The 23860-nt window shown below is 51.5% G+C and overlaps 1 protein-coding gene across 7 annotated transcripts in view; it reads right to left on the bottom strand.

Moving 5' to 3' along the window:
* Positions 1-23860, bottom strand: part of mef2d (myocyte enhancer factor 2d) — a 48382-nt gene that overhangs the window by 18016 nt on the left and 6506 nt on the right. For 4 of the 7 annotated variants that reach the window (XM_086153907.1, XM_086153902.1, XM_086153904.1 and 1 more), the window contains exons 1-3: positions 12000-12173; positions 5702-6015; positions 1096-1299 (exon numbers count right to left, since the gene is read on the bottom strand). In XM_086153907.1, the coding sequence (XP_086010033.1) occupies positions 1096-1299; positions 5702-5755 (258 nt within the window). In that variant the 5' untranslated portion in view covers positions 5756-6015; positions 12000-12173. Of the gene's footprint in view, positions 1-1095; positions 1300-5701; positions 6016-11999; positions 12175-23860 lie in introns of those variants that run through there. The other 3 variants (XM_086153905.1, XM_086153901.1, XM_086153900.1) reach the window with 2 other exon arrangements.

Raw genomic sequence — 23860 nt, 5'->3', positions numbered from 1 at the left:
CCAGCGCTTCATCTGAATAATACATTCTCCTCCTGACCCACAAACGCTGGCTGCTCCAACCACGTCAACGCCGAGCCTCCGCAATCACCGGACACTCGGCAGGATACATCTGAAACAAACTGTTCCAGATGGACCAGGAAGAGTTCTCGAACCCGTAGTGGAGACTCCGCATCCATGGCAACAAGTTCCACATCCTCTAGTAACAGTACCAAATCCACGTGAAACGGCTCTGTCTGCAGGAAGATATTCCTGCTCAGCAAGACACCACAGGATATTTTCTATGTCAATGTGAAAATGTTCAAAATCTGAATCCAAAATCAAAAAGTTCCAAGTCGATATCCAAAAATTTGACTCCACATTCAAATGTAAAAAGGCTAAATCAAACTGTTCTAGATCCAAATGTTCCAAGTCTAAATCAAACCCTTTATATCCACATCCAAATGTTAAGTCAAAATCAAACCATTCCATGTCCAAATCCAAATGTTCCAAGTTTAAATCTAGATGTATTTAGACTACATGCAAATGCTCAAAATCCAAATCAAACCGTTCCAAATCTGAATCCAGATGTTCCAAGTCTAAAAAACATTTAAGATCTCATTAAAACGTGCAGAGTCTAAATCAAACCGTTCAGAATCTGAATCCATGTATCAAGTCCAAATTAAACCGTTTCAAATGCTCTGAATCTGAATCCAAATGTTCCAAGTCTAAATCCAAATCTTTTAAATCTACATCCAAATGTTCAAATCCCAAATCTCACCGTTCCAAATCGCAATCCAAATGTTCTGAATCTGGATTCAAATGTTCCAAGTCTAAATCCAAACATTTTAAATCTACATACAAACACTCGAAGTCCACATGCAAACTCTCCTAGTCTATATCCATAAGTTTCACGGCTAAATCCAAGACAAGTGACCAGAACCTGTTCCATGGTGCACAAATGTGGTTCCTCTGGTATGTCTGCTCTTTGAAACATGTAATAAAGTGATGTTCCTCCCCTTCACCGGATGAGAGGGTTCTTCCACCTCCTCTCAGCTGCTCATGAATCGCGCCCTGGTAAGAGGAGAGACCCGTCCCACCACCACCACCCAAGTTTACCTCGATGATGTCGGCGTTGGTCCGGCTCTCGTGCGGCTCGTTGTACTCCGTGTACTTGAGGAGAACCTTGTCCATGTCGGTGCTCGCGTACTGGAACAGCTTGTTGGAGTGGTTGAAGATGATGAGGGCGATCTCGCAGTCGCACAGCACGCTCAGCTCGTAAGCCTTCTTCATCAAGCCGAACTTCCTCTTGGTGAACGTCACCTGGAACACACACACAAACACCAGTAAGAGGTTCGAGTCCTGCTGTGGACCAGGTGAGAAGCTCATGTTGGTGTGAACCTGGTTGATGTATTCCATCACTGTGCTTCCCTCAAACATCGACCACCATGCAGTGGTGAGGAGTCCTTCGCCATCTACAAGGTGCGCAACATGATGCCGCTCGCCATGTTCGGCTCAATTTCAAATTAAGAACCACCCGGACAGCCGACAGGCAGGAAGTTGACCGGCGCGCCGCGCTAGCAGAACGCCGGCATCATCGGGCGCACTTCCTGTTTGGAGGGTGGCCTGGTTTCCCTTGAGCTTTGACAGATGTCAGTTTCCCTCCGGAGAGGAGCCTCTTCATCCTCAGAAAACCTGATTTGAAAACGAAGCCGACGTCAAGCGGGCCTGGACAAAGGCCATATATTGCGTCTGGAGGGACCCGACTGGGCGGGGGGGAGAAGCCCCGGCGTCCCGACCTCCTGGGCTCGAGATCTGGAGGCTCTTCTTTAGGGTCCCTTTTCCCCTTAAAAGCCCGTTAGAGGAGCTGAAATCCAGGCTTTTCAGGAGTCATTCGTTTTCACACTCTGTTCTGCTCTTTTCTCTCTGACGCCCCCCAAATCACACCCACACACATATTTACAACCCCCCCCCCCCCTCAGATGTGAAGGCGCAGCAGAGGCGGGAGCATTGCTCTTCTGTGCTCAGCTCCAAGGAGCTCCTCTTGAAATCAAGCGTTATTTACAATCCCAGAGATTTGGAGTAAATAAAGGGGGGAGGGGCAACAGAACTTGTGACCACCCGATCACTGATCAATACACACAGTTAGAACCATCAGGGGACACCATCGAGCCAACGCCAGTCAAAGTGGGGATCACGTTAATTGATCAGGGATAGGTATTTGCCGGGTAAACGGGAGGAGGAGGAAGTCGATAACCAATCCGACCGCTGGCCAACATCCGACTGCCGATTAACGCTGGAGGACGCCGGACTTTGGTTTCCCTCCGAGGGGAGAGCGAGATGTTGTTCGGATCCATTTCCTATGTTTTCCAGGAGTACTCAAGAGTACTGTCCAGGTACTCTGAAACCCTGCCAGCTGGTTAAGGTGCACTTGTTTTGCGCTGGAAGACAGCGGCGCCTTTGCACTTCCTGAACGTGAATGTCAATGACGCCCACTGAAGACAAAGAGGATGGAGGTGAAGATCAGCCACCCTCTATCTCTCCATCTCCCAGCCTCCATCTTCCCTCTTTCTTTTTTTCTCCCCCTCCACATCCTCCCTCTCTTCGCTTCCTGCTGCCACAAATCAAATTATATCGGGGTCGTATCCAGGGGCAACCGTTTCCCCTCCCTCCTGCCCGCCCCCCATTTCCCACCTCTTGCACTGCTGCCATCACTTCCCCCCTTTATCTGCCGCCATCGACACAAACACACACACACACACAGGTTAACACCACGCTCATTTCATGGAGACTTTCTTTCAACTTCTCCCCTGTAAACCCAAGCTTTGTGTCAACACAACACACACACACACACATACACACACACACACACAGTGGGAGCAGATAAACCGCGAGGAAAACTCAAAGATATGTGTGTTGTATAGCGAGCAACCACAGAGAGCAGCTACTGTAAAGAACAACAACAACGACAGGTGGAACACACGAGAAGGTCAGCTGGCATCCTGCTGCTTCTCTTCTTCAGTGGTGGAGGGCAGGCGGCAGCGGGGCGACTTTGAGCGGCGGTGGGTTTCGATCCCGGCGATTTCTGCCACAAAAGGGGATAAACAGGCTGGAGGGAATTGACATTAAGAACAGAACTGCCAGGTAACCAATGGCAACGCAGGGAGAAGAGACAGCGAGGAGGAAGAAGAAAGGAAGGGGGCGAGCAGTTCCGCCTGTGTGTGTGTGTGTGTGTGTGTATGTCTTGGCGAGGTTGAGGTTGTGTGGCAGATGGATGAGGAAACCACCACTGACAACCGCGACCTCCTCTTGCCGCTTCCTGTTGCCAGAGCATCTTTGATTTGCTCATTCTCAGCCTCTCGGCTTCAGGCCACCACCGGCCCGAACCCGGTCCAAACCCACAAACCCCTCGCTGGTTCTTCAGCGTGCCGACCCGCACCAGAGTCTCCAGCCGCTCTACGACGGCAGTTGATGTCCTTTAATCAAAATGGTGGCAGATCTTAGGAAAATGATGGAAAGGGAAGGTAATGACGTCTTGGTTATCAGCGGAGGAAGGGGGGGTTTCGTCCAAAACGACACCAGGCCCTTTCGTTCTCAGTGACCCTCTTTAGCCTCTTCTCTTTGAAACTGCTCTCCTGGAAGGTGTCCTTCTCCTCCATAGCCACCTGTAGCGTCCGGGAGGTGAGACCCAACCCGCTGCCTCCGCTGGAGCCCGAAGTAAAGGCCTCGTCTCTGTTGGCGGAGAATGTGGCGTAGGAGATGGCGTCCCTCCTCCAGTGCCACCAAGCTTCTTTGTCGAGTGCAGATTATGGCGGCGGCAAATTGACGTGTAGGAGGGTGACGGCCTGCAGCAGACAGAGACAGGCTGGACGGGGAGCCGCAGCGGCTGGATCACACACGGCAACTTCAAGCTTCAGGACCCAGTGGACAAAAGGTCTTATTTGGACCGATGCGGGTTGGTCCGGGGGACCTTCATGGTCAGGAATCTGGTGGTCAGAAGGTCTTGTTTGGACAGAGGTGGGTCCGCCCGGTGTCACCTTCAAGGATGTTTTTGACAGATGATCTGATCTGGAGCGAGGCAGGTCGGTCATGAGCAACTCCCAATACATGGATGTGGTGTGTAGAAGGTCTTGTTTGGACTGAGGTGATTCATCTTCATTTTCAAGGACATGATGGACAGAGGGTCTTCCAGGGATTGAGGCGGGCTGCTGGTCCTGGAGACCTTCGTGGTCAAAGACCTGGTGGACAGAAGGTCTTATCTGGACAGAGGCGGGTCCGTCCTCATCGGTGTCACATTCAATGACGTGGTTGCCAGATGATCCAATTTGAAGCAGGTTGATCAGGAGCACCTTCACGCTCATGTTGCTCATATCAGCATTTTCCCATCCAAGGAAGTGATGTACAGAAGGTCTTCCTGGGTCGGAGGCAGGTCGGCCCTGTGGCACCTTCATGTTGAAGGACGCGGCAGAGGAAGCTGCAGGAGAGGAGCGTGACCTTCAGATGTCCAGGGGACGAAGCTGAGAGGGAGCAGGAGGTTGAGTAGAACAGGGGGAAAAAAGAACCCGAGGATGAAGAGGGCCACCTCGTGTGTGTGTGTGTGTGTGTGTGCGTGCGTGTGTGTGTTGAACCGCTGGGACCCTTAGATTATCAACAGACTGTCGGACACCTGATATGAGCGGCGGCTCCATTAACCAGCCCAGACCCTCCTCCTCCTCCTCCTCTTCACCTCCTCCTCTGTGTCCAATTGTCTGTGACACACCGTAACCCCCCCCCAAAACACACACACCCTCCTCCACCCTGCAGGCGCAACCCCCCCCCACCCACACACACACACACTGGCTGAGATTGATGAGAAGCAAAGCGGCGCTGATGTTCCCGAAGCTCGTCCTCATCATGGCGCTCGGAGTCACCTTACAGGAAACCACCTGAAAGCCACCCTTTCAATAAACAACGGATCCAAGGAGGAGGAGGAAGAGAAATAAATCTAGGAATGAGAGGAAGAAGGTCTCTGAGATGACTTCTGGACTGAGGATCATTTAGCCCTCCATCCTTGCTGGAGATGATGTAACCACAGGGACTTTCAGGGGGGGGTTTAGTCCTTCTTGCTTTTGTCACTGCCGGCGGGGTGTGTGTGTGGGTGGCGGTGGGGGGGCGGGGGGGTCTGAAACCCCATGACGGCCCTGCAGAGTCATATGAGCCTGGTGAAGAAGCGGCCTATTATGTTGTTGTGATGTGACCCTGCTGAGAACAGCCCCGTCTTGTTCTTCATACATGACGGGGCTCCTCGGGCGGGGGGGGGGGGGGGTCACTGGAACACGGGCGGCTGCAGATCCACAGCGCTCCCTCCTTGTTTTTGACTCGGTAAATCCAAGGTGACTTGGGTACAGATCTTCAAGCACATGTGTTTTGGGCTGGTGGATCCTCTTCTGGCATGTACTTTGCGGACGCGTTTCTCATTTTCAACCAGCTCTTTCATTGAATCAACATATCACCGCTTGTTAAATGGCATCCCATAATATCCTAGAGCAATGCACCGTGGGAGGGAGATGGAGAACCTGGAAAGAACCCGGTCCTCCGATGGTGGACGTCACCTCCCGGCAGCCAGGTTCCTGCGTCTCACAACTAATGGCGCCATGAAGTGTGGTGTCAGCGATTGGGCTGAAGATGGACGGGCTGCTGCTCGGATGTTCGGATTCTGTTTTACGCCGCACGTTCTCACACTCACCTGTCTGTTGCGTTCGTCAGTGATCCTCTGGATCTGGATCTTTTTCCTCCCCATGGTTCCGGTGCTGCGGCGGGAGGTGCGGGGTCAGGGGTCAGGGGTCGAGGGTTCCTGCGTTCCTCAGTTCTCTCGGCTCGTGGCGTCGGGGTTTAGCGTGGGCTCAGCGGCGGGAGGCGTCGCCCCGGAGGTGAAACAGTCTCAACAGAGGGAGGAGGAGGAGGAGCAGAGGAAGAACGGCGGCGTCTTCAGATCATGGCGTTGGTCACCGGGGCTGAACGGGATCCTCTGCCCTCCCCTTCACCTCAGCAGAGCAGCTCCTGCAACGAGAACGTGGCCGTTCATTAGTGACGCCGCGGCGACCCACTTCAACCGTGACCCCCGAACGCAGCATGGGGGGAAGTGATGCGACGAGGCATCGCATGGAGGGAGGGGGGGGGCAGAAAAGGCTGCACTGTGTCAGCTTCATTAGAGGCATCACCGCCACATCACTGATCTGCTGGTCGCCCACGGCAACCGGCTGCCCCCCCCCCGACTCGATGGAAGGCAGAGCTGAAAGGAACCATCGGGGATGAAGGCAACTTTTAATCTGAAAACAGCCGCCAGGTTTTATTCTGAAATCTGACAGGAGGGGGAAAAAAAGACTGGAAACATCTGGCCAAAGGGGGTGCAGAGGGGGCGGGGGATGGGGGGGTGCTGAGGTCATGACCTCCCCACGCACACGCACACACACACACACACACACACACACACACACAGATTTTCAGGTTCTAATAGAACTGAATTTCACTATAATTCCAAAATATTTTGGCGGAATAAACATTATACTTTCCTGCCCTGCAATGAGAGTCATCGGCAGTGGCGTGACAGCCATCTGACGCGTCCTCTTATGAAAAATAAGGTCACGTTCCAGGAGGCAGCCTGAGTGTTTGGGTAAATTCATGTAAAGTCATGAATGAATGAGGAAGAGGGGAGGGGCAGACACTATCTGAGTGTTTAGGACCATTACTACTATTTATGGAGCAGATTCAAAAATAACTAGTCTACACACACACACACACACACACACACACACAGCATTGTTTGCATTCACTCCACCTGGGAGACAGTCGGAGCAGAGAAGCCGGCGGCAGACGCCTGCTCTGATTGGTCAAGAACCGTCCACCGGCTGCAGGGCCAGCGGGGCTTCTTATCCACAGGTCACGACATCACAACTGCCATTTCAAAGCAGAGTCTCATGGAGTTTTTCTGGGTCTCGCTCCACATAGGACAGCAGTTTCCACCTGGCTGCTGGGGGTTTGCTGCCAGTTCACCCACAGCCGCTGAGGAGGCTTCACCGTCCGACCGATGAAAACACAACAACCAGATACTTCTGAGCCTCTGCCTCTATTTGCAGCAGACGTTAGCCGCTACCACCGCCACCGTCGCTCTAAGGTGGGGGATTTTTCTCCCGCACACTAACACATGAAAAGGCCGCCTTATCAGACTAAAGTGGGTCTGTCTCGACCTCCTGACCTTCATGCCGCTGCAGCTCTGCTTCCCATGCGTGGTCGCGAGATGGGTGGGTGGGGGCGAGATGGTCACACGGGGTGGCCGGGCTCTGCAGCGCGTCTGGCAGGATGGCGACACACGAGGTAAACCAGATAAATGGCGATAGTCAGAGAATCTAAAGAAGACCCAGATTAGATCCCTGGGGGGACGCCGCCAAGATTCCAGACAAGACCAGAGGCTTCTGCACTCCTTCACATCACTCCAGCTGGAGCCATGAAATATTTACAGATCTCTGAGAGATTTAATTATAAATCACCAGGAAAAGGATTTGTAAATATGCAAAATGTGGCTTAAAGTCTTAAAGACATATTGCTGTTAAAAAAAAATTAAAAAAAAAAAATCAGTGAAAAAATCTCAACAACAAAACAACACAGTGACAAACCATCAAAAAAGAAAAATCAACATGATGTACCTTAAATCAGAAAATCTGCCACTTTCTTTGCAAGAAACTACCAAAAAATAAGTAAGAAAATGACAAAATATCTGAATTCAAGTATTTCCAACGAAAAAGCCAGAAAGTATAGTATTGAATGGAGCCTAAGAGTGAGGTGCTGTGTCATGAGACTGGACATCTGCTGCTGCCCAGCCTCCATCTTGTCCTCCATCAGCACCCCCCAGGCTGGGCTTCAACTTTAATTCACCAGGAAACGCTGGACCCACCGTCACTGCGCCGATCTAAACGTGAGGGGGTGGGGGTTAAATGTTTGGTGACCCGCTGACCTCAGCGCCGGAGGCCGGGTGAATCACTGACACACTGAGCGACACTTGGGCCCGACACGAGCCGCAATTAGAGCAGAAGGAAAACAAGGGCTGACGTCGTCTTGGAGAGCCGACAGCTCGTCACCCCAGGTGACCCAGCGGGAAACCGCCAAGAACATTTGACCTGATATGATTCCGGAAATTACCCGTCAATCAACTATTTACCAACAAAAATACCCTGAAAAAGACAAAATAAAAATCCAAATCTGCAGGAATGCCTTCCAACATATAAGGATTAAACTGCAGATTTTTTTTTAAAAATAAGAGGGGAAATGTTCTTCAACACCAGGACAAGATGGCTAACAACATCCGCTTCCACGACCCGATCAGCACCGCGGGCAAAACCCCAGAAGAAGTAGGATGCTGTCAGACACCACCGGGGTCACATGACACCATGCTGGACGTGCGTCCTCCTCCTACTCCTACGCCGACTTCTCCCGTGCTTCACCTGATCTCTTCGCCACATCTCTGGTGTATTTCTACGCTACTTCCTGTTGGCTTCCAGGTCACTTCCTGTTCTTTGTCTGATTCCCATTTTAATTTCAGGCCTTTTCAAACAATTCTGAAAGTGTTTATCATGGTTAGCTTTACGGGTTAGCAGGTCAGCAGCCCCACCTTAAGGTCCGGAGGGCTGACAAGTTCAGCTGTTATTGTGATATAATGTTTACGTCTTCTTCCTGCGAGCCAAGGACAGGATTGCTCGTCGATGTGTGTGTGTGTGTGTTTATGTGCGTGTGTTTTGGGGCGGTGGGGGTCTAAACTGCCCGCTGAATTCCCTCATTTGACCTGCGAGGCTCGGTTTGCAGCTCGACCTCCAGCACCAGCTGCGGGGTATTTCCAGCCTGTTGCCTCACATCGCCGGCGCCGCTCACTCCTCTGTCCACCCGCCAACCAGCTCCACCCTGCGGCTAACACGGGAGTGTGGAGGGGGGGAGGGGGGGCAATGGCAGGTGGATGGGGGTGGGGGGGGCATCCTGTGAGGGAGGGGGGCTGAGATGGAAGAGCTGCTGGCCCTCTATCTGAAACTCTAAGTCTCGGCTGCCAACAACCCTGGCAGTGCAACATGAGCCCCCCCACCCCCCACCCCTTCATTTCTTAACCAATCATGGGGGACTCTGAGGAGAGGTGGGGTTGGGGGGGGTGTGTGTGGGGGGGGGGGGGGTAGTGTTGATGCAGTGCAAGGGCAGCACTTCTGAGGCGGGGATGGGCGGCGGGGAGATAGTTGTGCTCGTGAATCACGCCCGCTGCTGTCAATAAAGCCGCACACACACACACACACACACACACACCAAACGGAGCCGCACACAATAAAAGAACGCACGCCTACGCACTCGACACGGGCCACGCACACACACAGAAATACACCCGGATTTTCACCTGCAACACACCCGTGTGAAGCGCGGACACACAAAGCAGCCTTTTGTGCACAGGCCTGTGGAGCATGGAGGACTTGTTGTTGTGGATGTGTGTGTGTTTGTGTGTGTGCTTGCTAGCGCCTCAGCAGCATGTCGTTTGACCTGTCAGGTTACATCACACCCGACGAACCGGTGGAACAGTAGCAGGCAGAGATCGCGCAGTTAGCCGAGATTTCTGTTGCTGCTGTCGTCACCACGGCAAGAGAGGGATCTCATGAAAACAAAGCTTGTTTTTATTGTCTTTAATAAGTGAATCTGTCCGTCTCCAGCTGACACCTGTCCGGCATTGTAAACCATTATAGTAAAGTTATTATTAGCATGAGTGGCATTCTGCCGCTCCGTCACTTCCCTTCAGTGTAGACATTATTGTTGAATATCATTAGATATATTATTAACACAGCGTTACATTACATTATGACATGAAGCCAAATTGCTGGTTGTCAGTCAGACCTGACTGACCAGTGGCCTCCTTTCAGGAGGGTGCGGTTGTTTTGTTTTGTTTTGTTTGTTTGCTTAGCTCCCTAAGCTTTGGCTTCACATTCTTCAATCAGAGTTCAGATCTTCCTCCAGACGTCACAGGTGACACGGCGACAGACATATCTAGTCTTTTTAAAGAAATCAACAAAACAGGATTATTTCTCTTTACAAGACCATTCAGTAATCTAAACTAATCATAAGTTACTGTTTCCCTTCAACAACCTTCATCTGGCTGGTTTGAAATTCACGAGACAGCAAATTAAAAGTCTCCAGGGTCATGTGACCTGTGACATCATCATCCTCACACTGAGCCTTTTTTAGCGGTTCTCAAAACAAAAACTACAACACTGATCCTTAAAAGGTCACCGAGTACAGAGACATGGACGTTCGACTCCGCTCGTGCAGGAATTGGAAATAAATGTAACAATAATTGAGCAAGAAATGTTCAAATCGGCCAGACTTTCAAGGAAAGCAGCAATAATGAGTGAGATCAGTGTGCGGCTGCGTCCTGTGCCACCAAAAAAAAAAAAAAAAACGCGTGCCTTGGAAGTAGCCTTTCAGGAGAACCTACAGATGTAGACTCAACCTTCTGCTAGAAACACACTTTCCTGCCCTGAAGTGAAAGTGCCAGGAGTACAAAGCACCTGAAGTGCCACATGAAGGTGTCTCCATGGTGACTCAACACAGCGCACCCTCTGAGCTTTGTCTGGACATAATCAATAATCGGAGCTGATTGGTTCCACGGTTCGACATTCCACGTTCTGCAGAACACCCAAAGGGTTCTCATGGAAGCAGAACCTTCTTCCCTGAATCAGCTGCCACTGAGTGGGTAACTGAGTGACGCCCTGCTCCTCCTCCAGTGTGATTATTGACTACTGATCAGTCACTGAGTGGGATCTGACAATATGAGGTGATTAGGAGGTGTGGAGCCCCTCTTCCATCCAGCGTGCAACAGCTGCTTGGAGCTCAGACGCCCTCCTCTTCCTCACTACGGAAGGCTGAGCAGATGGACAGCATTCACCTTCATCCCAGGACCGGGCAGTCACCGAACAAACATCCAAAAGCGTGTTTTATTTTGGTGTTTGTCAAGATTTCCTCCTTCTTCCTCACTTCCTGTGACATCGGCCTGCTCTTTGGGGTGACTCTGGAGTATTTTTAGATAAACTCCTTCCATCTGGGTCGTCTAGAAACCACTTCTAGGTCACTTCTCCCCGCAGCGTTTTCACGCTGGGATTCAAAAACAGTGTAGTGGACGTCCTGAGGAGGAAGACGAGTCTCGTTCGCTCTCTGAGAAGAGCTGGCCTGAAGTACCTCTGTGTACTTCTGCACGTATTACTGCATGTACTTTTGAAGTAAACACGTTCAACAGGTGTCAAGGGCGGCGTGACACCGGAGGCGGCCTGAACACCATCCATTCAGGAGAGCAAGGGAACAGGTGTGACGTTATGAGCAGCACGCCAGGCTCTCAGCCCCTAACCCCCCCACACACACACACACACACACTCCTCAGGGACAGGGAAGGTGTCAGCCTGGTGGCTGACGACAGACAACAGGCATTCCTCTCTATCTGACTTGTACAAAAAAAGAGGGGGGGATGTGTATGGGGGGCTTCCTGCACTGATTAGAGACACACACACACACACACACACACACACACACACACAGCACAGGAGTGTGTTTGAGTGGGACAATGGAACAACAAGATTCTCAGAGGGTCAGTTATTATATCCTGATTCTTAAAAACACTCAAATTCTTGAGAAATCAAAAAAGGGTAGTTTTGATTAAATCCTCAAAAGTTTTTTTTTAATTTAAAAATGACTCCCTCCCCCATTGTGATAGGGGTATCTTTTTGACAGATGATTTTACAGTGGAACACTGACATGGTTTCTCAGAGATCTTCCAGACAGGCTCGGGGAGGGGGAGGGGGGGGCGCAGCAGCTGACGTTCAGCTCCTCTCTCAAAGAGCCTTCAAGGTGCTTCATTTTCACTTCCACTTCACACTGACACACCAGGATTCTCCGATTTGAATCCGGACGTTCTGAGCTACAGCCGCTGAGTCAAACCAGAGGGGAAACACACACACACACACACACGCCCTTACCGTCAGAGATGGTCTGGACGGGGTCCAGTCACTTTGACAGAGTTATTCCGACCGGGAGATTAAATCCTGAGGAGAAGGCTGCCGGAGCTCCTCCATCTACCGCTCTGCTGACAACTGCTGGAGGGGCCGCCTCGCTGCGGACGCCCCAAGTCACCCCCACCCACCAACCCTGCTCCCTCCCACCCCCCCCTGCCCCACACATACTCTCAACCCCCCCCTCTCAAAACCCCTCCCATGCCACCCTTTGCCCTAATATGCCTTCAGCAACTGCCGCCCATTCATCACGCCGCCCGGCACCGCGCCGGCTCTTTAAAGGGCCACGGCCCTCGGTGGACGCCAAGCGCCGCCATGGCCCGCATTGATCAGCTGGGCAGACTTCGATCGGCCGGCCGCCACCACCACTGCTCTCCATCCTTTATGGACACAGATCGCACAAAACACACTTCACGGCGTCTCTGTCCAGATGATCGCGACGCCAGACAGACAGGAAGACGCTGATCAGAGTGATGATCACATGACCGTGGATGGTCAAAGCCCACCTCTGAACCAGGTCTCCTGGGGGACACTAAGTTTCTGTTCACGATGTGAGAACACACAAGCTAACATCAAAACAACAGGGTCTGCGGCGAAGACACAATACCATCAGGTCTCGACTGGTTCCATATTGATCTGAATCTAATTATTGATACTGAAGGGTGAGGAAATATGTAAAGATTGTGATGCAGAGAAATATTGTGGACATGATGTAGAGTGTGTGAGTGTGCGCTCGTGATAAGAGGCTGTGTGTGTGTGTGTGTGTCAGTGATTTGTCCCTGGCAAGTGTGTGTGTGTACTTGATATGAGGCTGTGTGTGTATTTGCATGTGTGTGTATACATCCTCCTGGCAGCAGAACGGCAGCTGCCCACATACCTTTTGTTCCATTGGACCCATCAGAGCCCGTCCCCCTCTTCTCTCTCTCTCACACACACACACACACACACACACACACACACACACACACACACACACACACACACACACACTGCTGGACAGTAAACATTACATAGCCTGTTGGTCTATATTAAACCAAGCACCCCCATCTACTTAGCTTAGCTTAGCACAGTGAATTGAGGTCTATGGTCACAGTTGGCTGCAACTATGGAGACTCATCTCACACACACACACACACACACACACACACACACACACACACACACACACGCATTGCTGGACAGTAAACATAACAAAGCCTGTTAGCCTATCTTTAACGAAGTGCCCCCCACCTACTTAGCTTAGCACAATGACTGGAGGTCTATAGTGACAGTTAGCTGCCACCATGAAGACTTCTTGAACACTACCGTGTACACGCGCACACGCACACACGCACACACACACACACACACACACACACACACAGAGTCACGGCTACGGTTGTTGAAAGGACATGATAATGGGCTTTAACAAACAAGCAAATACATCAAGTGAAATGAATTAGAACAAAACTTTTCAAAGAAATTAGCAGTAAAAACTGGGCTCTGAAAGAAACAGTTCCTTGGACTGAGGAGCAAAGTACCCTGAAATTTACTTTAATTATCATTTTAGAAATTTCTCAATTAGACAAAACTGAGAGCTCTGGTTCCAAAAAATATCATTTCCCCACAAATTAAAGGACCAGCTGACATTTTACAAATTTGTGTCTGAAATACTTCAAAATCCTTTGCTTGAAAAAAGATGAGCCGAGAGCCTAGAAAGTCGTTTAGAACCGCCAAAATCGGAGCACCGTTTCAAGACTATGTGATTCAATTTGACCAGAACTGATAGAAAATAACCCCACAATGAGTGTAAGGAGTAAAGGCAAAAGCGGGGGGGTGTAAAAAGCGGAGCCGTTTGGAGGAGAAGCAGCCGAATGTCTCCCTGATCCTGCGGCTGCTGACCGCCGGGGTCAGAGCGCCGCATCAGGAGTGTAAATCCGGTCCTCACAGAGGCAGCTGTGCACGAACATGCGCACACACACACACACATGCTCAGCTGTCGGAGTTCAACACACGAGTAATGTCTCGTGCCGCTCCTCAGCCCCCACCCCCTGTTGGACATGGCGTCCCAGGCAAAGAAAGGCTGGCAGATCCAGTGGAAACAGGGTCGCACCGGGTGGGACTGGTTGTGTGCGACCGTCCCTTCCCAAGGCCTGGATCTGGGCCCGCGCCCTTCCCTGACCTTGGGTCTCTGGGGGTGGGTGGGAAACAGGAGGGGGGGGGGTCCCATCAACCATCAGGCCCGTCTTCCAGTTTCCACACAAAGTGGGAACCACTAATATGAAGGAATCTGTGTGTGTGTGAGTGTGAGAGAGAGAGGCATTTGGGACCTCCACAGGAGCAGAAATATGCCCCCTGAGGGGAAAAGCAGCATTGCAGCACAACTCCTGCTACCTTAGGGACATCCAGCAGACTGGGGAGGAGGAAGAGGAGCCTCTGTGAGATGAAGATCCCTGTTTCGGACATCGTCCTGACGTGAGCAACATCGCGCAGGAAGTGTGCGCGTGCCTGTCTCCGTGGCAACGGCAGCTCCAGACACACACTTCTCTGAGCTACACCACAGTGGACACTTTCTGCTGCTTTGTTTATCAGGGGGTGAAGGTTGAGAAGAGGTTGCGGGAGGTTCAGACACCATTGGTTGGGATCTTTTGTTCACAACCGACTCCCCGGTCATCCTGGAGCTCAACTCTGAGGTGGTCTCGACCCCAAAGCTTCGCCCTGCTTGTTTTTCCGCGATGTCCCGCTGAGCGTCACGGTTCTTGTCAATAACGAAGACCAGAACCCTCAGCTGACCCGTTGCACAAGAAACCCCATCTGGGGTCAAGATGGAAAAGAAGGACTGAGCTCTCAAAAGAAGAGCCGACAGATGGAGGTCAGCAGTGGTTGGACACGCATCGCATTGTTCCTTGACCTTCAGCCTGTCTCTCAAAGTCCCCTTCAAATGACCTTCATTGCTCCATCACTGAAACCGACAAAGGGCGACATGGAATTTAAGTCAAGCCACCGCCATGTGTTTCTTCTGGATGGACGGCCCGTCTCCTCATCAAGCATTAATCATCATCATCATCATCATCATCACCACCCCCGTTACTCCCAGGATTGTGCACGCAGGATGTTCTTCATTGAAAAAGAAAACAAAATAAAATCTTGTTTGCTCGTCAATCCCTTGTTAATTTGCTTGGCAGGCCCGGCTGATTAACGATTCAAAATCAGAGGAAATTTCCAGAAATAAACGAATCCAGAAGCTGCTCCTGAAAACCACCCAGGACCTTCAGGGCCAGCAGGACTACTCTGAAACACCAGCTCACATAAAGATAATAATAATCATAATAATAAAACTAAAAAAGTGCTTTCCAAAGAACTGCACAACCGTCCATTAGTCTGATCCTCCTACCCTGCAGTCGGGGTCCCTGTGGACCTCCTGTGAACCCTGAGGAACCCCACACTGAAAGAGGTGAACCTGGAGACTTCACACAGAAAAGCCTCTTGTGGGAATCCAACCAGGGACCTTCTGGCTGTGAGGTGGCAGCACCCAAAATCTAAAAACCCCCAACACATCTCTGGTCTCCAGCAGCAAACAAGTGTCTTCAGCTTTGCTGTCGAAACACCAACGGATATGCTTCTGTCAGGAGGCAGGCTGTTCCGGAGAAGGTGCTCAAGAAGGAAAAGGCCTTGGGGACGGGCCAGAGTCTGGAGCCCTAGGAGCACAGCGAACATCCAAGCATGACAGATCGGACAGTGCGAGTCCAGTGGCTGGGTGAGGAGCAGCACTGGAGATGTACTGTGCCCTGAAGAGGAGGCCGGCACCGGAGCCATGTGTTCACATTATCGGTCAGAACACGGACCACCTGCAGCCCCGACACTTTGGCAACCAGGATCAACAGGCATCACAATAATCCCAATCTCAGTGTCACGGAGGCAGGGATTAGGACCTCTGCATACTTAGAGCTACTTCAACGCTTTTAAAGCGTCCTGAAAAAAGAACAGGAGCAAGCCCAAAGCCGAAATTGACAGAGAAATTTTGCCAGAAGAGAAGATTTGATGCCATTTATTTCCTTCCAGTTTGGGACGACAATTAAGTTCAAATAAAACAAAGTCCCGCCCCCCCAACGCAGCTGTAGACCTAAAGGTCAAAGGTCAAGAGCAGCAACACGAGCCCCCCCTCTTCTGTTTCAGCCGGGGGTCGCGGCCTCTCCGTCGCTCAGCAGATACCACTGACAGGACTCTGATTTCAGCCACTGTTGCTGCTTTTTATTCAAGTTTACAGAGACATTATTTGTACCCCTGAATAATCAAATAAGTCCTGTGGACTATGTGAGTGTGTGTGTGTATGTGTGTGTGTGTGTGTGTGTGTGTGAGCACTCTGACCTTCCGTCCTCTGGGTTGTTTGGATCATTAAGAAATAAAAAGCGTAGAAGCATCTGCGGACCCTCCTCTCCAAAGCCCCTGAACGCTTCCTCATCAGCCACTGGTATTTTAATCTGGGCACTAAATTAAAACCATAAATCACTGACACCGGAGAGACGGCCCACGTGTTCGGGGATGGGGAGGGGGGTCAGACCTGGACCACCTGCAGATCCCTGGGAGCCTGATATACAGCTTAACATAAAAACAGAGGCGTGGAAGGTAGAGGTGGTGGTGAGGCTATGACCTGAAAGTCATCCACAAACCAGCGAATCCTTCTGAGGGGGCGTGAGAGGGAGCTACAGAGCCGAGACAGACCGTGGTCAGAACGATGATCTAACAGTCGAAACCACCTGGAAGCCCGCAGGGTGATGTCCGAGGTCACCTTCGGACATCGAGACAGGTCTTCTTGGAGGAAGGGAGGTCTTTGTGTGATGACAGGGCCCGGTTCCAGAAGCTGCTTGTCTTGGCCGGGTATGAGTGTGAGCTGGTGTTTTGCACAGCAGGTCCTGCTGCGCTGATAAAAGCTCACACATTGGACTCATTTGACACGAGGGGGATATTGAATAATGAGGCTAATCAATATCTGCTGCTGCAGATCAGAGACCGGCATCTGGAAACACAACGCCGACGCCATCCATCACCGCCACGCCGCCGCCGACATCAAACCCTCCGCCGCCAGCGGTTTATCCTCTCCTGAGCTTCCCGTATGCAGCCAAAAAGCGCCGAGTCACCAGTTGAAGCGTGCGGATGGCGGGGGGCCTTCCTGGGTTTAATTAAATTTCTCAGGGAGTTCAGACGGACTCGCAAAAAGCCTCACAGCCTCAGTCGTGATTCTGCAGGACTGGGAGCGGAGAGCTTGGGCTCTGGGGAGAACTCCAAAATAAAGCGGGTCTCCTGGTGGCGGCGGGAGGCCGAGGCAGCGTCCTGAACCCCTCCTGACCCCGCAGTTATTCATGGGTCCAATCACCTGTTCAACGGTGAGACAAGGACTTGATGGCCCGTCCCTTCCCTGCGGGCCCTTCACTGCCAGTGGTCTCAGAACAACACAGAAGTCTTTGGAAGAAACTGCGAGCATGCCTCCAATAAAAAGTTGTAATGCACTGTGCAGAACACAGAGTGATCAGGAAATTATGATCAGCGTAAATATCCAGGGCTGGAAACAGTTTTGTGGGCGGGACTAATCGCCATGACGCACTGGAACAAATCAGATGAACATTGTCTGCACGCTGATGAAGAGGAAATCCAGACTTCTGCTAGTTTGGGGGATTTAAGATGATCTCTATCTTTTTGAGGACATGCTGCCGGGGAGGTCTGTCTCAACTAAGGCCGCAGTAATCCATTACTTTGGGAATCAGGTATTCTTGGATTTCCTTTGATTTGACACAAGTAACATTCTTGGTGAAACTACAAACTGTTCTTGCTTCCACCGATAGACTGAAATGATTATTTGGGGTTATTTTTCTGTCATTTTCCTGCTTATTTTATTATCGCAGAGGGTCTGAGCATAAACTTTGATATGCCATCTGAAAACCCGTTAGACCCTGATGGACCAACCTCCACCTCGGACTGCCTCCGACCTCCTCCACCCCTACACCCGCCTCTGAAGCGGCTTTACAGATTTTCCAGGTCAACTTTGAGAGTTTTCCATTTGATGCTTCTCTAGCAGCAAAGACCGTCATCACACTCGGTTCAACAAACAAAACCCTCTGAGGGGGACAGCACATTTGATCTGCACACATATACATACACACACACACACTCTCCACACCCAGCAGCTTCCTGACATTGACACACACACACACACACACACACACTTCTGCTCAGAAACAGCTGACGTTTTAACAGGCTTACAACAGCTGACAGGCTACAGGTGGGGCAGAGGGGACCCTTCATAAGCCCTCCACCCCCCACCCCCACTCCCTGGAAAACACACACACACACACACACACACACACCTGTTGTGACTCTGGAGGAATTGTACTGGCTGCGTACGGCATCAGAGCATCAGTGCAGGGTTTATCGTCGTGCAGCATGTGGCAGTTGTGCGACAGTCTCTTTGGAGAGTATGTGTGTGCATGTGTGTGTGTTAACAGATGCATCCATGGACCCGAGCCGCGGCCCGAAAGCTCCAAAGCTCCTTTGCGTTGCTTGTGCGGAGGAGAAAACGCGGCGTCATGTTAATCCGTCATGGCTTCGAGCCACAATACCTGGTTTTCACTCCAATCACCACCGGGGCTGTTGGACCATATGATGCTCCGTCCATAATCCCAGGCTCCCATTATGGCAGATTATAATCCCCCCGCTGGGATGGAGCCACACACACACACACACACACACACACACACGTATGTCAACATTTAAACACACATGAACAATAAATGCCTCCATGTGTGCTTACATATACACACATATAAAGCCTGACCTCGCTTTGATCGTTCTCTCTCTTGTGTTTCCAACAACCGGGAATTACTGGATTGTTTTCCAGGTTTCCCAGGACGCTACCCAAGAAACTGTCACAGAGGAAAACATCGTTCTCCGTGAGTATCTGCCTTGAACCCGTCACGCACACACGCAGCGAGCGGCGGCGGATGTTAAGGACGTTTTTAGAAAAAGGAGCAGCGGCAGGAGGAAGAAGCCTTAGAAGAGGACGAAGATGAAGGAGGGATTTGAAAACACAGCGGTTCAGCAACGGGAGGATGAGGAGAACGGCAGGCTGAAAGAGAAACACAGTGCTGGATTATCTATTTCCTGCTGGCTGAGCAGAAACAAAAAAAAAGAAGAACTTTTTAAACCAGAAAATCTCTTTTTCTTCTTTTCTCTTTGATTTCGACCAATCGGCCGCCAGAGAGGCCGAGCGCCAACCTTCTCGCATTCGCGTCCGTCTCAATTCCGGTCAACAATCGATAAAATCATCAATATTGGCAGCTCGGTTTCCTCTTATTGGGTCTCATCATTTTTTTTGGGGGGGGGGTCAAACTGACAAACATGCTGTGGTTGTTGAGTTAAAGTCTGACTGCTTTCAATCTGGGGGAAATAAAAGCTCCCTTCATCAGCCTGATGACTTTCTACTCCCGCAGCTGCAACAGCAAACCAGCTCCATAACACCAACCGCAATCCTCCGAGGGACGCCGCTGTGCAGTCAGCCCGCGAGCGCGCACAGTATGTGTGCGGCGGTGGGTGGATGTGTGTATTTGTGTGTGTGTGTGTGTTGTTCACAGCAGTGAGCGTGGGCTGCAGAGCAAGAGAGGCCTGGGCGGGAGGTGAGGATGAAGCAGCCGGTGAGCACATCAAATAAGGCCTTATCTAACACCTGCGCCGTCCACCGTCCGCACAGACCGCATGACTTGGAGGTCAACGGCTTCACGGAAAGAAGGCCTCCTGCTGCGGTTCAATCCAGAGAATCCACAGGAATTGACCACGGACGTGCAGGAAGTGACACGAGCAGATGACGGACACTACAAAAACCAGGAGAGAACCACAGAGCACGAAATCAAATAGACTTTAAAAAAGAAACTGAAGCAGAAACTACGGATGTCGGACTTCCTACGGCTCCACTGGCTGTTTTCAACACCAGCAGTTGTAAAGGATTTAGTATTTAGTGCTCGTTGGTGCATGAACCAGACGCGCACACACTCACACACATAAACACAACACACACACACACACACACACACGCCTGCGGTCATAGCAACATCACATGCACAAAAGCAAACACTTCTGAATTCTTCTCTCCTTCAAAAGATGGAGGTTGTTCTACAAACAGAGCCCCCCTCCTCCCCTCACACCCCCACATGTTAGCTCGCGGCTAACTTAATGAGCCGTGTGCAGATGGTCCCGTAGCGGCGAGCAAAGCTGCGCCGCCGTAAAACGCCGCCACGCCCCGGCGACGACCGAGCTGATGTACATTCTAATATTCAAATGAGGCCGTAACCTTTTCTGTTTCTTTTGGAGTGGCGGCGGAGCGAGTGTGTGTGTGTGTGTGTGTGTGTGGGGGGGGGGGGGGGGGGGGGGGTGTAGGGTTTCAGCTTCTGGCTCGGATGTTTGCTATTTCAGCTGTGATGGCGCTCGGGCCAGCAGCCCCTGCTCTCACGCCATCATAACCCCGTCAGCCCGGCGGCTCCAGCCCCCCCTCCCCCCCCCGGCGCTGATTTACAGTCACACAGAGTGACTCCACTCCCGCCTCCTTCTTCCCTCCTTTTGCTACAATCTCAACATCCCTCACCAGGAGCTTCATCTCTCGTTGGCAGCCGTCTCCTGCGCGGACAGGAAGTACATGTTGGGAGACACATGGCGGGGGGCGGTGGGGTGTCACCGACCGGGTGACGGGCAGTCGAACCCGTCGCCATGGAAATATCCGATGACCCGGGATGGGGACGTGGCGGCCCGGACCCGAGCCTTCCGATCAATATCCACTATGTGGGACATCTGATCACCTGCCTCCATTTCCATCAAAGGTGCTGCTGTTTAAATAACCGGCAGGTCTTTTAATTTTAAGAGAACTCCTTCCTCGGAGGAGACGTGGGGTTTCGGTCTCGTCACGACGCCGTGTTGGACAGCCACATTTATCAATAAATAGAGAAAATGGACTTTTTCTTCAGGTGCCAAATATCGGCTCCAGCCTCCTGGATGGCTCTTCCCCGCGGCGGCTAAAACCCGTCATAAATAAAACTGTTTTCATCTGCGTTTGGACCAAGCCCCCCTTCCCGCTCCCCCTCCACTTCTTGGCCGCTCCTCTGACGGCACCCTTACCGCATTCGCTCACGTCTCCGAGATCCAGCCGAGGACCTTTGATTACGAAACGGAGTTCTTCTTCTCCTCCAGAAGCCGAGGATGCGAGTCTTCTGGAGAACAGAGGTGCGGCGTTCCGCCCCTCCGCCTCTGTGGGTGTTTGGGCTCCAACTTCTTCTTGTGATCTTTCCAGCAGGAGGGCGCTTTTATTTGGCTTGGACCGCACAGGGAGGACCTTCGCTGAACCCCACACGGCAGCTCTGAGTCATCGAGCGAAGAGTTTCGATCCGACCCCGGGGAGAAAAGCCGCCGATGCTCCTACGGAACCGCCCGCATCTAACTGCAACCGTGCCGCTGGATGACCAAAAAACAGAGTTGACCTCAGAGCATGATGCAACCAAGACCTCTGACCTTTACCACATCGGACATACGTCTGAAAAATTTTAAACCCTGCCGCTCAGGGGTCGAACGTCACGTCTGTCGACCACGGTTTTACCAGGAGACACACACCCGTAACATGTTGGACAGACACTGATGCAGAGACCAAGGTCAGAATCGAGCCCGAGATTTAACGCGACGTGTGCAACGAATAGAGCTGCCGTGTGGCCGAGGCGGCACTTTGGCCGGTAAAAAAACGAAGAACGACCTGAAGTCAACATGGACACAGGACGTCACAAGCACAGTTCTCTGTGGACACAGGAGCATACCAGTCAGATCTTCAGCAGGTCAAGGCTGCGACACATGAGCCTGCAGCGCCATGCGCCATATTGAGAGGTTGGGGGGGGGCGACAGCTGACTTCCTGTCCGAGCCTTTGATTGACAGCAGCTTGACCGAGCCCCGCCCACCCGCAGACAAAATCCAACTCGAGTCCCGATGCAAAAAGGTGGAAACTGAAAGGAGGGCAGAATCGGAGGGTCGGGCTGAGGGGACGGGGGTCTTTCTTGGGGGGGTGAAAAGCCTGAGGCTGTGAGGATGTAATGGGACCTTCAGTGAAAGGCGGGATTTGCTGAGGGCTGCCAGAAGCTGAACTAAATGGATTCCCATTGAGTTTAAGTGGATTTGGACACGGCCGGCCCGCCGAAGGTCGAGCCGCGGCGGACTCTGCCGGCGCCCACCCCCACTTTTTAAGGTTAATCCCGCAAATTGCGTTGGGTTTAACTTGCATTTAACCTACATAGGATTCGTTGACTCCGCCACGGTAAAGGGAGTCTGGATGAAGAGGCCGAACGGACTGGAGGGAAGATGACAAAATACTCAAAAGACACGCACTCACACACACACCCTCCCCCCGACCCCATGTGAAATCCGACAAGAGATTCTGGAGGCTTCTTTTAATCCCCCGGTGGAAAGAAATGCATTTGAAATGTTTCGCTCGCCAGACACTTCCAGGGCCGGTCACATTTCCCTTCACCGGTCCGGATCCGGGTTGCCGCGGGAACTCCGCAGAGACCGGCCGGGGCACTTTTGCCGCCCCGGACGGGTGTGTTACTGCCCCGGACGGAGATTTCTATTTTTAGAGCCAAACTACAGCAGGAGTTTCCTCTTCGCTTTTCTTGCTTTTATCTGATTTCAATCGAAGTTTTATGTAACGTGTTTATTGAGGCGCCGCGGCGAGCCGAACCGGTGAGCACGCTCTAAAATTAGATCGGGACCAGCCACGCACGTACATGCGCCCATACACACACACGCCAAGGTAATTATACCTGGTTTGGAATTCATTGTTTCCAGGGCTATTTCTGAAGTCAATTTTTAGGGTAATTTCCCGTGAAATATTTCACCACTGATATTTTAAGCTCCTTTCGCCGGGTTTCTTTTTACCTTTTTAAATTTAGTTTTTTTTCTTTGCCAGCTTTCAGGGAACTTCCTCAAGTCTGCACTTGATTTCTTCATAAACTGACGACTAGCTAGCGCCTAATATCTATCTGGTTGGATTTCTAGGTCGAGTGATTTTGCTGACAAAAAATGTAGTTAAAAAACTAAAAGTTAATAATATTAATAGAGCGATTCCTCCTCCATCGCAGGGGGAGCAGGAGGGGGAAGGGAGAGGAGTGTAAAAGGGGCCGGAGGGGTTGGCAGGTTCAACAGCTGCTTCTCTGATAGTCCTGCTGAAGTGCCCTTGAGCTAAAGTCCCTTGACCTTTGGGATTAAGGTCCACACCCCGCTGACCTACTTCCTGCCCAGGGTCCAGCTGGTGTTCAGTCAGAGTGGATCACAGCAGAAGAGGCTGGTCTCCTCCAGGAGGAGGAGGAGGAGGAGGAGGAGGAGCGCCAGCCTCAAGAGGCAAGCAGGAAGGTTCTCCTGATCCTGGATCCCAGATCCTGCAGATACTTCAGGCTTAAAAACAGGCTGGTGAAAAGGTTATTTCGACCTTTAAGCCTGAAGGTCCAAAGCCCGAGTCCAACTCCAGGTTTTATAGAAGCCCGAATTCCTTTTGAACCTGCCGTTAAGCCACCTCATCTTTCATGATGTCTACCTCTTCATTGAGTTTCTGAACCTGCCTGTATTCATCAGGTCAGTTAAAAGGACGGTTGGAGGGCTTGACAAGAGGACAGACAGCCAAGTGGAGTGTTGATCAGGTGGAAGGTTGGAGAGATGGACAAGGGTACGGATGCGGGGGGGGTTCAGGTAGATGGGCAAGCAGGGAAGGGTGGAGGAGGGGTAGATGAGGTGACGGGCAGACAAGGTGACAGGTGGAGTTGTGGAAGATGAGGTG

This window comes from Fistularia commersonii, chromosome 10 (genome assembly GCF_037954325.1).
Source record: "Fistularia commersonii isolate RoL2024-O1a breed Wild chromosome 10, RoL_Fcom_v1.0, whole genome shotgun sequence".
NCBI classification, from domain to species: domain Eukaryota; kingdom Metazoa; phylum Chordata; class Actinopteri; order Syngnathiformes; family Fistulariidae; genus Fistularia; species Fistularia commersonii.
This window is presented reverse-complemented; position numbering and strand designations above follow the sequence as displayed.